We start from the raw sequence: 15,187 nt of genomic DNA, 5'->3' as shown, positions 1-15,187 counted from the left end.
AAGTAGGTAGGAGTATTTAAAACAAGAAAATGATAAGGGTGCCCATACTTATGCACCTGTCAAATTTTGTTTGAATGCAGATTGCACATTTTCTGTTAGTACAATAAACCTAATTTCAAGGCAGAAACATTACTGTGTCCAACAGTTATTACATATATCAAACTGAAATAGCTGTTGCAAAAACACCAATTTTTATAAAACATTAAGCTTAAGATTAATAGGGGTGCCCAAACTTTTTCATATAACTGTATATATATATATATATATATATATCTATATATATATATATGTGAATATATTTATATTGATTTTGTGCACATTATTGGCTCAAGTTTATATTCATCTATATATATAATCGTCTTATCCTGTCTGTCTTTCTGTCTGTCTGTCTGTCCAGGAAATCCCGCGTCGCTGATTGGTCCGGCCGCGGCCAATCAGCGACGCGGGATTTCAGAAAAAGATGGCGGCCGTTAGCGGCTCATCTGCCAGACGGAAGTCAGCGGCGATGCAGCCGGGAGATGAGCGGCGCTAGCTGCTCATTTCCCCACTGCTGGCAGCACAAGTACCCCGACGGGCGGCGCCGCTGACCTCCATGCGGCTACCATTGGGAGATCAGCGGCTTGGGCCGCTGATCTCCCGCTGGCAAGTGTGAAGGGAGGGACGGCGCCGCTGCCCGGTCATCAGTAATATGGTTCTCTGATTGGTCAGCAATTTTGGCGACAAATTTAAACACCCCTCTGCTGATTGGTCGCGGTCGCCGGCCGCGACCAATCAGCGATATTGGCGCCAAATTTAAACAACGCTCTGCTGATTGGTCGCAGTTGCCGGCCGCCACCCATCAGCGATATTGGCGCCAAATTTAAACACCCCTCTGCTGATTGGTCGCGATCGCCAGCCGCGACCAATCAGCGATATTGGCGCCAAATTTAAACACCGCTCTGCTGATTGGTCGCGATCGCCGGCCGCGACCAATCAGCGATATTGGCGTCAAATTTAAACACCGTTTTGCTGATCGGTCACGACTAATCAGCGATTTTAGCGCCAAACTTAAACAAGCTCTCCGGTCCTCACTAACACAGTTCGCTGATTGGTCGCGGCCGCCACCCGCGACCGATATTGCCGCCAAATTTAAACACCGTTTTGCTGATTGGTCGCAGTTGCTGGCCGCGTCCAATCAGCGATTTTGGCGCCAAATTTAAACAACGCTCTGCTGATTGCGCCCGGTCGGCCGCATACATATTCTAGAATACCTGATGCGTTAGAATCGGGCCACCATCTAGTTTCTAATATTCTCCTTTTATTTCAGGTTCTAATTGCCCTTCCCAACCAACTCCAACACTAGGTAAGTGCCCGATGGCTTATATAATCCTATATATACCTATGTACGAGGGGCGATCCAAAAGTAATGATAATCAATACTAAACACAATGAATATAGTAAAAAAGAAAAATTATTTTTCTACATAGTCTCCTAACAAGTCTATACATTTAGTCCATCTCTTTTCTAAACTTAGAATTTCCTTCGAAAAAAATTCTTGATCTTGACCCTCAAAAAAATCCCCAACAGCGGTTATCACGTCGCTATTGTCGTCAAATTTCTTGCCCCGGAGGTGTTCCTTGAGCCGAGGAAAGAGAAAGAAGTCACTGGGGGCTAGATCTGGCGAATAGGGGGGGTGTTCCACCAGTTCAAAGCCCGCTTCTTGAATGGTAGCCATGGCAACTGCAGCTTTGTGAGCCGGCGTGTTATCTTGGTGAAACAGCACTCCAGCCCGCAGATTGCCGTGCCTTTTCTCCTTGATAGCCTCCCGCAATCTTCTTATTTGTTCTGCGTAGTAGGAACCCGTAATAGTGGCTCCCTTCTCCAAATAGTCCACCATAGTAATTCCTTCAGCGTCCCAAAAAACGGACGCCATAACCTTCCCTGCTGAGCTTGACATTTTGAATTTCTTCGGCGTCGGTTCGTTGGCTCTTTTCCATGTCATCGATTGTTGTTTCATTTCGGGATCAAAGTGGTGGATCCAGGTCTCGTCCATGGTCAAAAAACGTGACAAAAAATTCTCCTTGTCTGCTTGGAACTTTTCGAGATTTGCTATTGAAATGTCAACTCGTTTCTTCTTTTGCTCGTCGGTTAACATTTTTGGCACCCAACGCGCCGAGACCTTTCTCATATGCAATTCTTTTGCAAGGATTCTTTGAATACTGCCATATGAGATCCCTGTGACCTCAGCTACATGCCTGATAGTCACTCTTCGATCGGCCAATACTACTTCTTCAACTTTTTTCACGTTTTCTTCATTCATTGAGGGACGTGGATGGGCGTCCTTCACGATGTTCATCTCCTGTCGATGTTCTTCCCAGCTTAAATTCCTTGGCCCAGCGTGCAACTGTGGAATATGGAGGAGAAGAGTCCCCCAATGTTTCCACCAAGTCGCTGTGTATGTCTTTGGTAGTCATTTTTTTCAAGCAGAGGTATTTGAGGACAGCTCTGAGCTCGTTTTTTTCCATTTTGATGTTCACTCCTCGGGAGTTCCTATTCAAATGAATGTAGCTCCCGGGAATCGTGGCCTATTTAAGGGATTTTTTTTTCTTGGACTAGTGGGTACCTAAGAGAGAAGAAAACCTTTTATTTTAATTTCTGTGTGCAATAGAAATAACCGATTATCATTACTTTTGGATCGCCCCTCGTATACATCTGTCCGAACATGATTTGGAAGATATTGTCTGTGCTTTGGGCCCCAGGTGCCCAATCTGTGGTACAGGTATCATGGGCGGTACACGCCGGGTCTCTGGTGGGTACTTAGGACACTTGGGGTCTCTTCACATCACTTTCAGATATTTTTTTTTCCAGTGTTGCTTCCATCAAAATTTATTTGTCAGCATCTATTTTTTTTTTTTTTTTTTTTAACAAGACAGGCAATTTGGGACTGTGTTAATTTGATGTCCGGTTGAACAACAGTTTCCTGACACTTCCTTTTTTTTGTGCAATGCAATTTTATAAAAGCATTTATCTGTCAGATTAGTGGAGGGTGCTATTTTTGACACCCCCATGATCAACTGAGATAGGGCTTGATTTCTTTGGAAGTGGCCCAGCTTTGTACAGTCTGTAGTGGCCATAATTGGTACTGCAGCTCTCTCACCTTTACATGTATAGGACAGTGGTAGGACACATACTGGGAGATGAGAAAAAAGGTGGTTCCTGCACCTATATTGCTGGTAGAATACTGAAAAGTAAGAACCGGCCACTCAAAAAGAGTAGATGGCAAGTTACAGAGCATAGGGATCAGGACAGTTCTTGAACATGTTAGACTGGTATGTGCACTTAAAGTAGTTTTAACTAGTTGGGGTTGAGGAAGATTATGCTTTACTACAGGTTTTGTGTGAAAGGTGAGGTACCTTTAAGCGTATAATAATTTAAGAATCAAAACATAACAACCTGTTGGGAAAGCAATAGTGTACGTTTCCAAAATTAGCCGGGGAGTTACCCTCAGAGGACTGTAAAGGCCGAGCCAAAAAAATGATTGCAACACAAAAAGAAATGACATCCTCATTCTGTGGCCGGCAGAGACATCCAGCTCAATAACTATTCGCTAGATTGTGGGGTTAGAAGGGTTTAATATTGATGGCGGTCCAGTCTCAGAGTAATGGAGTTCCCAGACTTGGCACCGCCATGATCTGCTGATTGCTTGGGATTTGGTACAGCAGATACGGCACAGCTCCATACATTGGTACTGCAGCTCTCACCACTTTACTGGTATGCAGTACCATTCATGGCCACTACACAATAAACGGAGCTGTGGTGCTTACAGTGCGGCCTTTTCTATCAGATGGTGAAGTGGGTGGTAGGAGCTGGACCTCCACCAATGAACACAAGATCCTTTTTTTAAAACAGGTAAAAGCAGGCAAGCAATTAGACAATGGTAGATGCAATGCAGGCTGGAAGGTGAGGGAAAGTCTGTTCCTGCACCTATAGCGAAAACTAAGTTTTTGAGGAATACTTGCAGAACAATTTCTGCTCCAAAAACTCCTCAAAGAACTCTGTATAAAAAGACCATTAAGGGTATGTGGGCGCGACGGCTTTTAGACGTTGTTTTTGAAGCAGAAGATGTTTCAGGAAAACATTGGTGACGTTTTTCCCGTAGCGCCTTTTATGAAGTCTTTTTGAACCTCTTTTTTTTTTTACAGTCTAAATATAACACATTGGCGGCTTTCACCTAGAATGGACCGTTCACTTCTATCAGCCACTTCACGGCTATCGAAGATTGAGGCACGGAACGTCGTTTTGACATTACTGTTCATTTGTTTACTTTTTTTTTTAGCGTTTTTGAACAGGCGGGTCCCAGATGAAAGCTGCCTGAAAAAGGCACCATGTGCAATTCATACCATGATGTTTCAAAAATGGAAAAAAAAATAAAAATGAGGCATCAGTTCTGCACTCAGTCACGCGTCCTTGAGTTTTCAGTTTTGCTCTTTGGAGTCTTTTTCCAGCCTCATGTCATAGATGATAAGTGAAGATCCACATCGCTGTCAGCACCTGAACTTCAGGGGTACTTTCCTACTTTCCAGAGCGTTACTTCGTGTCATCAGCTCCTGTTACATAATTAAGGGGATTTCTGCACTTACCGCCTAAACATCATAGATCTGCTTCATATGTTCTTGACTTGTAGCATAGTTAAGTGAGGCCAGAAAGGGGATGTTCTTTACATGGGATCTGGCAAAGGTCCTCGATATTTGGAGGATGGAACCCAATGACTTATTGATTGTGTGACAGCAGATGTTTCATTATTGGTTTTCGGTGTGGTGCTTCTTAACTTGTTTTCCTCAGAGAACCCCTTAATCTCCTATCCGCAGGACAAACGATAACTTATGGATCAGTGGGGGTCCGGTCGCTGGAACCTGCATCGATCGGCAGACCAGGGGATAAAAATTCCCCATTCTGCCGATTGGTGCAGATCTGATTATTACAGTTTTCTTGTCTGTTTACAGCTTGTTGCTTTGAAAACCGACTACCACTGCTAGACAGTAGTACATGCGCAGTGCGTACAAGCTCTTTTGTATTGAGCTTGTAAGCACTGTTTTGATGCAGTCCAGGATCGCTGGAGTGCACCATTACTTCTAATGCTGGCCAGCTTCAGAGTAATGCTTACAAGCTAGACAAGAGTGGTGGTCAGTCTTCTGGGTAATGAGCTGTAAACAAAAGAAGAGTGTTAAAATCTCAAGAACAGCTGCAAATTTTAAAAAGAAGTAAATTGCAAAAGTGATTGTGTTTACAAGCCAACAAAGTACATTTTAATTAATAGATCTTGGAATGATAATAAGTTCCACAATTGAATGTGATAAAACATGTTTCTGTGCTGAGATAATCTTATAAATGTGCCCCTGCTGTGTACTGTGTAATGGCTGTGTCCGACCATACACAGCAGCTCATGTTCATGGTTGGCACATACCACAATTCCTGGCCTGGGGAGAAAGCATAAGTTACTTATGATAAGAGAGTATAAGAGAGTATACAGATGACAGCAGGGGCTTAGAGTTACTTGTTTTTGAGGTAACACAATTCCCTGCCTGTTTTATCACAGGAGTGAGTGTTTCTGTTGATTTTCCAGCCCTCTGAGTTCATTATAAATCAAGTTAGTGATGTAGCTCTGGAGGCCACTGAACTAATATGTCACTAACTTGATTTATGATGAGCTCAGAGGGCTGTAAATGCAGCAGAAACACTCATTCCTGTGATAAAACAGGTAGGGAAATGTGTTAACTCAGAAAGCAACAACTGCGATCCCTCGCTGTCATGTGTATACTTTCTTATCATAAGTGACTTAATGTTTCCTCCCATGGCCAGGAACTGTGGTCTTTGCTGAGCATGAACTAGAGCAGCTCTACATGGTCAGACACAGCCATTACCCAGCACATAGCAGGGACATATTTATGAGATTTTTTCGGCACAGGATCATTTTTTAAACACATCCAATTATGGAACTTATTATTATTCCAAGAACTATTAATTAAAATGTACTTTATTTGTTGGACAACCCCTTTAAAATTAAAGGGGTTGTACATATTGGCTGATGTATTTATTTTTTCAAAAACGCCACCGCACCTGACCAGTTTGTGTGTGGTATTGCAGTTAAGCTCCACTGAAGTGACTGAAGATGAGCTGCTATACCACACACAATCTCCGAACAGGTGTGGCGCTGTAGTACAACATTGTAGAGAAGTACATATGGCAGCATATTAAGTTGATAGTCCCATGTGTGTGACTACAGCAAGTTAATGGACGGGTTGCATTCCTTATGTGTTACTGAAACCCCCAATTTTAGAATTGGCACCCTTCTAGAGACATGCATCATCTCAATTACTAGGTTAAGACGAGGTAAAAGCCATACGAATCCTGGAAATATCACAGTCCCTGGAAAGGCGATCCTGAGTCAGTGGAAAAGGAAAAGCAGTCATCACTTTTCCAGAGATGACAGATGCAGTCAGACATGTGCGGTTCTGGATTAAACTCAGAATTAAGGGAATTCTCTTCTTTCCGGAGGAGGATACCAGTTAATGAGAATTATTTTATCAAGAAACCCTTGCGAATTCTGTATCACTCTCAGTTCTCACTTTTACAAAAAGGGAACAGAAAGTAAAGAAAAGGGGTATTCCCAATCCAAAATGTCAATGTATGTCAACAGGATATGTCATAAATGCCACCTCGGGGACCATGACCTTCACTGAAGCGGTGGCCGCTTGCACAGGTCATTCCATAATTCCCATAGACTTCAGGGGAAAGGGCCTCACTCATTCACCACTTTTCCATCGAATTATACCCATACACACCAAAAAGTTGAGTAACTTTCTAAATTAAATGCATTACTTGTGCCGCTCCTGATTTATTCTGTAATATACCCCAGAGTTGCATTCATAAAGCTGCATTGCTATTGAAAACTGTTGACAAGGTTGACAACATACACTCCCCTAATACCTAGCTGAACCATTGTTACTTGATAAGTGGCGCTATAAAGAGGTGATTTTTGGAGACTATACAGAATGCAAATGACTCTGGTGTGAGCCAGCAAGCTATGCTTGTAGATTTCAGCCTTAGAGTTAGCAGAAGTATGAATGCAGCTCTGGAGCACAATACAGACTAGATCTAACATCATATTTTAGGCTGCGCCTAAAGTACAGGTTCTATGTCCAAAGATCGCTCTATGCTGCAAAGTGCAATTGAATGGGGTCACAGTGCAAAATCCATTCGGGTCTGATTTTTTTGCCACTTGCCTTTTTCAGTTACAGTTGCCACTCACTATACTGTGAGGGTGCGGTAATCACTCCCTGCTACACTGACTGACAGCCTGATCAGCAGCGTCTGTGTGCAGACCGGGCTGTCAATCAGTTTGCTTGGCAGTCATCACAGCTGTGCTCACTGTGTAATGAGTGGTGACTGTTACCGCTCCCTGCATTGCCCCTATGACTGAAAGCGAGCGGCTGCAGGGAGGACATAAATCCGTTTTCTTCCTGCAGCCGCTACTCCAGTAATGCAGGGATGATTTTACCACTATTTACCTTCAGATTAATCCTATATCTGCAGGTAAAGAGCGTTTCAAGACATCGTTCATCTCTGGGCACTGCCAACTATATACAATAATCTTGCTTGCACCAGTTCTAGCATATCCAGAAACATTATACATCTTTGCTGATTTTCATTTTTTTCACCCTAATACATACATGTCAAACTCTGGCCCGTGGGACAAATTTGGCCAGAGACACCAGAACCACCACCCCTATCTGGGGCCCATTATTCTGTATGGAGGACTATGTGGGGTCATTATACTGTACGGAGGACTATGTGGGGCCTATTATTTTGTATGGAGGACTATGTGGGGCCCATTAGTCTGTATGGAGGACTATGTGGGGCCCATTAGTCTGTATGGAGGACTATGTGGGGCCCATTAGTCTGTATGGAGGACTATGTGGGGCCCATTAGTCTGTATGGAGGACTATGTGGGGCCCATTATTCTGTACGGAGGACTATGTGGGGTCATTATTCTTTATGGAGGATTATGTGGGGCCCATTATGCTATATGGAGGACTATGTGAGGCCCATTATACTGTATGGAGGACTATGTGGGGCCCATTATTCTGTATGGAGGACTATGCGGGGCCCATTGTTCTGTATGGAGGACTGTGTGGGGCCCATTATTCTGTATGGAGGACTATGTGGGGCCCATTATTCTGTATGGAGGACTATGTGGGGTCATTATTCGGTATGGAGGACTATGTGGGGCCCATTATTCTGTATGGAGGACTATGTGGGGCCCATTATTCTGTATGGAGGACTATGTGGGGCCCATTATTCTGTATGGAGGACTATGTGGGGTCATTATTCTGTATGGAGGACTGTGTGGGGCCCATTATACTGTATACTGGTTGGCCCACGACTTTGTCCAAGTTTTTCATTTTGGCCCTCTCTGTGTTTGAGATTGACATCCCTGCTCTAGACACACATCTGTCGGGGAAGAGACGGGAGGCCCCCATACACATTAGACCTATCCTGACCACAGAATGTAAAAAAAAATAATTCCTGTGTAACACAAAAAAAAAAGTTGCAAAAAGTATTTCTATAACTGGTCAGATCTGAGGAAAATTGTCCGGTTAAGCAACTTATGAATAAAATAATCTCTGATTACATGACACTGGGAGATGGATGGGTCACCATTGTTGAGAAGATGATGGTAGGCGCACTCCCATGCACTACCTGTCGGTGCACTGCCATGCACTACCTCTCGGTGCACTGCCATGCACTACCTCTCGGTGCCTTGTCTGATTGCGCTGGTGAGGATTCAGTTGTGTGTGACCTGGGCTTTGTGAGTCATAAGTTGTTACAAGCAGGCAAGCAATGTTTTCGAGCTGTGAGAAATCAGAAAATGGGATTCCCCAACCAACGCACCAAGTAGTGTGATCTCACCTCTAAACCCGTCATGTGTTATGTCATCATGTGCATTTCTTTTTGTCCAATTTTTTATAGAAGAAGTCATGGATTTCATCGATAGTGAATCCAGACCCATATGGACGTGTAACTCCCTTCTCGACACAGTCACTGTTGCCCCATGGAATTCCCCAGTGGATCCTGCCACCCCAAACTGGGCCCAATGCGAGAATACTCCTGCACCAGAATTAATTATTATGGAACAGCCAAAACAGCGAGGAATGCGGTTCCGGTACCAGTGCGAGGGGAGGTCAGCGGGCAGCATCCTCGGAGAAAGCAGCACCGAAAACAGCAAGACACTTCCTGCTATTGCCGTAAGGACATTGTTGCTGTGTTTTTAGATGTATTTTCCATTGTTTACTAAAAATGCTCTGGTGAAAAACGATTAATAATAATTTTTTTTTTTACTGCATTTTACCAAAATATTAAGCTTTGTTCACATGTTGCGTTTTTGCATTGTTTTTTCCCAGCTTTTTTTAAATACAAATTAAAAGGCTCCTTTTTACAGCATCAAAAACCTAAAGAGATGAACTGGAATATAAGTTTGTACGCATGTAACGTGTAGGCCCATGTTCACACTGGCCACTAAAATGACCTGAGATAAAAACAAAATGAGCAAATACCCTGCAGTAAATAAATGGTAATAGTGCATGAAAATAGCATAGGGTACTTTAACATAATTTTGATAAAAAAAAAAACTTAAAAGCCATCCCACCATGTCAAGGTGACCCTTTTCTGGATGGTCCTAAACTCTAGTATTAAAATCTTACCATATGTCAAGGGACGTAATGTGAATAAGGGCTGAGAAGGACTGAGACCCAGCTAATGGACACTCAGCCATGGGGAGCTGTATGAATGTAAGGTCCAGCTAAAAGAAAAGGGAGGCCACAACCTTATTTGCACAAAGCACAAAAATAATGAAACAAAAACCTAAAGAAATTAACTAGAATGTAAGTTGGTGTGCTTGTAACGTGTAGGCGCATGTTTACACTGGCCACTAAACAGACAAAACCTCAGATAAAAACAGAAATGAGCAAATACCCTGCAGAAAATAAATGGTAATAGTGCATGAAAATAACATAGAGTAGTTAACATAATTTTGATCAAAAAAATGTAAAATCCATCCCACCACGTCAAGGTGACCCTATTCGGGATGGTCCTAACCTCTAGTATGAAAACCTTACCATGTGTCAAAGTAAAAAAGTTGCAAAAAAATGCTGCAGAAAACCGGAACCATGTGTTTTTGCAACATTTTTGGTGAATAAAACTAGCTTTATCAAACATGTAATGTAGACAAAGCACACTTGTAATCTGCACCCAAAAATCATGCAAAAATGCAGCAAAACTTTATTTTTGTAATCACCTTCTTTACTGCCAAGAGAGCAGGTTTTGCCTACAGAACCCCGCCCCCCGCAACAAGTGAATATAGAGAGCAGTTTTCTTCCAAGATGTGTGTGATTGCCCATTAATTGAAATGAATAGACACTGTATGAGTATTCCCAGCTCCGTCACTAATCTGATCAGACACAGTGATTGGGTTTCGTGCAACATCCCATCTTAGATAAGTAGAGTTGCGATAAAACTCAAGTGAATCGCAGACAAGTGTTGGTCGCTGGTGACTATCAGTATAGGTGATCCCTAATGGAAAAGTTGCATCCATCCTGGAACCAAAAATCCAGCAGTTTTGGAATTTTTGCCGCAGTCCCATTATGTTGCTTGCTGCAATGTGACCAGTTTGATAGTCATTAGTTGGGATGTTACAGCAGCGATCTCCATGTTGTGCAGCCATTGTTGCCTCGTAGCACCAAAAATTTTACAGCAGCGATCTCCATGTTGTGCAGCCATTGTTGCCTCGTAGCACCAAAAATTGCTGGCAAGTAGAGGATGGAGTGATGACGGAAAAATAACTGCACTAAGGCTATGTGCCCACGATGCAGAAATGTTCCGGATTTTTTCCTGAGCGTTTCTGCATCTCCCTGGCAGAAAAAACACATGCGGATTGTACATGCGGATTGTACATGCGTTTTTCCTTCCAGGGACATGCGGATGTGAAGCGTTCTTCACATGCATTTCCGCATGCGGGTTGACAAGCGCTTTCCAAGCGGTTTTAGCATCACTTGGAAAGTGCTTGACAACTTGGTCACACTATATAAATCCATGCAACCGGCATATATATAGTGTGACCCCAAAGAATGTCAAAAAAAATAAATAAATAAAATCTATACTTACCTTCCGATGGCCCCCGGAGTCTTGATTCGATGCGTCCTGGCTGCCAGCAGCTCGCGGTACACTGAAGGACCTGCCGTCACATGACTAAATGACGTCAGCGCAGGTCCTTCAGTCCACCGCGAGCTGCCGGCAAGCAAAGACAAGCACACCGGGGGCCATCATAAGGTAAGTATAATATTTATTTTTTATTTTATTCTTTTTTTAACAGGTACTATGGACCCGGGTCCGGAGGAGTCTCCTGTCCTCCACACCCGGGTACCATCCGCACATTGAAACGCATATTATCCGTGTGTGCAAATGTGCTGACACGGATAATATGCGTTTCAATGCAAGTCAATGGTGGCAATTACGCTGCGTGTCCACAAAATTAATGGACATGCTGCGTATTTTTCCGCAATGATAATCCACAGCGGAAATTTCTGCAGCGTGTGCACAGCACATACGGATTATCATTGGGGGACATGGCAGACCTTCTACCATGTGTTTTTTAAGCGTTTCTGCAGCGTTTTTGCTGCTGCGGAAACGCTTAAAAAACGAATCGTGGGCACACAGCCTAACAACTATAATGGCTACCATCATTCAGCAACTTCCTGCCCCCAGCCACTGAAGGAAGAGCAGCTCTGCAGCACAAACTTCTGCTTTAACATGTAAAAATGTATGCAGACGCAGGCTAGGATAATTATTTCTGAATCTCATAAAGTTTATAATTCTAAGGGGTCGTCCCATTATTTTCAGCAGGAGTGCTCCGCTCCTCAACTACTTGGGAACGGGGGGCAGTTCCCTTCTGCATAACTGATGGTTTGGATCCTAAACTGTCCCCCCCCCCCCCCCAATACTGCTATATGAGGCACCTAAGAATCGGAGGAGCGGAGAAGAATTGTAGCTTTTTGGATTAGGATCTGACATTAAACACTAGCGATCCAGCGGGCATTATAGCAGAACAGTGCAGCGCTTACAAGCTCAATAGAAAAGACCATGTAAGCTCTGTACATGTGAGCTATAAACAATAAAATGTAAAAAAAAATCTCCGTTTTTAAGAATGTTTAGGATTTTTAATAACAAGTGAAATTGCAAAATGTGACCATTTTTATAAGCAATTTTACCAAAATATCAACCCTTTAAATTAGGGGTACAGTGTGACATGACATCATGGTGTGCATTATTAGCCATTGATGATGTCATTATGTGACATCACCTCAATAATCAATGTCTGGATAAGGGTAAGGGGTAGAAAAACAGCTGAAGCGTCACAGTTTGGAGACGTCTGATTTAGCTTGGTTTTCCCCTTTTACCATCTACCATGTATTAACAGTGACATGGCTCCCGGGCTCCATGCCCGACGTCCTTCCTCTGTATAATTACCCCAGTGGTGGTTGGCAGTTGTTTACAGCTTGCACAGTCCTTCATGTCCTGACGTGCCGGTTTTATGGTCCCAGACGTTGTATTATTGAGGTGGTTGCCATGTGCAGGGTTGGTTTCTATTTCTTGGGCACATAGTTACTCTGTTTCTCGTGTGATCACTTGGATTGTGCAGTAATTAGATTTACTACTGACCCTCCTGTGGAAAGTACCTGAGATTCCTCCACCTTCCCGCCTTGTCAGAGCTGTCACCTTTCTGGTATTGTCACCTTTTAGCTATTAAACTGCGGAGGAATCCATGACGTTGAAGTCAAAGTGTGCCTTGTTTGGAAAGACTCCCCTTATCGGATCCACCCGCACGGACTGGTGGGCAAAGACTGCCATGACGGTATATGTGAGATTATCTTGCATCCTGATGAAGGACAAACCCAGCACAGGTAAGCCGAAAATGAGGAGGGAGCCTCATAATAATGATACGACCGCCTGAGCAACGTACCCATATATATATTGTATGTGTAACTGAAAAATGGGGGAAGACTATGGTTTAGCTCAATTAAAGGGATTCTCCTGCCAGAATAAAAACTTTAAATCTGGGTAATGATGGCTTAAAAATTACAGACTGAGCCATACTCCCTGCTTTTACCCCTTGAGGATCCAGCACAGGCTGCTCACGATGTTGCCGTTCTTCTGTCACAATCCTGTGATTGGCTGCAGCGCTCATGTAATGACATGCTCTGCTAGCCACCTGACTTCTGCAGCCAATCATAGGTCTCAGCAGTCTTGTTACAGAAGAACGGTGATGTCATGGCTTCCCATGTGGGCACAGACCACCTGATTGGCCTCAGCTGGATCCCCGGGGATGACAGCAGGTGAGTATACGGTACCACAATTTGTTAGTTTTAAGCCATCAATGCCCATGTTAAAGTTTTTTTTATTAATGTCAGACAACCCCTTTAATTTATTGTTGAATTTAAATCTGCAACTGCAGAGAAATGCCTAACTTTAAAGCGGTTTTCTCACAAAGAAAGTTAATTTGAATCAACATTTTAATCAATAGATCTTGGAATAATAATAACTTCCACAATTGGATGTGATTAAATAAAATGTTCCTGTGCTGAGATAATCTTATAAATGTGTCCCTGCTGTGTACTGTGTATTGGCTGTGTCTGACCGTACAGGAACATGGTCTGATCATACCACATTTCCTGTACAGGGGGGAAGCAAAAGACAATACATACATTACAGCAGGGAATCACAGCTGATTCTTTCTTTGAGGTAAAACATTGATTAAAAACAGGCAGGGAAATGTTTTACATCACACAAAGAATCAGCTGTGATCCCCTGCTGTAATGTCTGTATACTCTTTTGCTTCCTCCCCCTGCCCAGGAGCTGTGGTATGATCAGACTATGTTCCTGTACGGTCAGACACAGCCATTACACAGTACACAGCAGGGGCACATTTATAAGATTATCTCAGCACAGGAACATTTTATTTAAACACATCCAATTGTAGAACTTATTATTATTCCAAGATCTATTCATTAAAATCAACTTTGTTTGTGGGGAAAACCCCTTTTAAAAGGGGTACGAAAACCCTTTAATTCCTCTTTTTTACTATTTTTTTTTTACTACTTTATACCGATCTAAGTGGTGAATGGACAATAACTTTTAGTGAAAAAAACATCACAGCTGCCACCATTCACTCCCAAAGGCAAGTTTTTTCTCCATTTCCTCTGCAGCAGGAGATACTAAGTAATCGGGGATCTGTGCGCTTGGAATACCGTTGCTTCTTAAGCCCACAATACATTGATATTTAGTATTTGCATGATATGTTTAAATCCTGACTACACAGTTTGTCTGTTTTTTATCTTCCAGCTTTAGTAATCTGGGTATCCAGTGCGTCCGCAAGAAGGAAATTGAGTCATCAGTCAAGAGAAGACTAAAGTTGGGCATAGATCCCTACAATGGTGAGTAATGACTGCCACGTCTGGGCTAAAGGGGTAGTGGCAAATATGATGTGGTAATGCAGAGTGTATATACAGTACAGACCAAAAGTTTGTCCAAACTTTTGGTCTGTATTGTATATATATGTATATATGTACACTGCTCAAAAAAATAAAGGGAACACTTAAACAACAGAATATAACTCCAAGTGAATCAAACTTCTGTGAAATCAAACTGTCCACTTAGGAAGCAACACTAATTGACAATCAATTTCACATGCTGTTGTGCAAATGGAATAGACAATAGATGGAAATTATTGGTAATTATCAAGACACCCTCAATAAAGGAGTGGTTCTGCAGGTGGGGACCACAGACCACATCTCAGTACCAATGCTTTCTGGCTGATGCTTTGGTCACTTTTGAATGTTGGTTGTGCTTTCACACTCGTGGTAGCATGAGACGGACTCTACAACCCACAGAAGTTGCTCAGGTAGTGCAGCTCATCCAGGATGGCACATCAATGAGAGCTGTGGCAAGAAGGTTTGCTGTGTCTGTCAGTGTAGTGTCCAGAGGCTGGAGGCGCTACCAGGAGACAGGCCAGTACACCAGGAGATGTGGAGGAGGCCGTAGGAGGGCAACAACCCAGCAGCAGGACCGCTACCTCCGCCTTTGTGCAAGGAGGAAC

General features: G+C 43.1%; 1 protein-coding gene across 2 annotated transcripts in view; it reads left to right on the top strand.

Moving 5' to 3' along the window:
* The window catches only part of RELB (RELB proto-oncogene, NF-kB subunit), a 58,126-nt gene that overhangs the window by 23,118 nt on the left and 19,821 nt on the right, over nt 1-15,187 (top strand). The window contains exons 2-5 of one of the 2 annotated variants that reach the window (XM_073641417.1): nt 1,307-1,342; nt 9,010-9,284; nt 12,835-12,995; nt 14,434-14,525. In XM_073641417.1, the coding sequence (XP_073497518.1) occupies nt 1,307-1,342; nt 9,010-9,284; nt 12,835-12,995; nt 14,434-14,525 (564 nt within the window). The remainder of the gene's footprint in view (nt 1-1,306; nt 1,343-9,009; nt 9,285-12,834; nt 12,996-14,433; nt 14,526-15,187) is intronic. The other variant, XM_073641418.1, reaches the window with a different exon arrangement.

This window comes from Phyllobates terribilis, unplaced genomic scaffold (genome assembly GCF_046119375.1).
Source record: "Phyllobates terribilis strain yellow unplaced genomic scaffold, ASM4611937v1 Scaffold_7__3_contigs__length_470593459, whole genome shotgun sequence".
Classification (NCBI taxonomy): domain Eukaryota; kingdom Metazoa; phylum Chordata; class Amphibia; order Anura; family Dendrobatidae; genus Phyllobates; species Phyllobates terribilis.
This window is presented reverse-complemented; position numbering and strand designations above follow the sequence as displayed.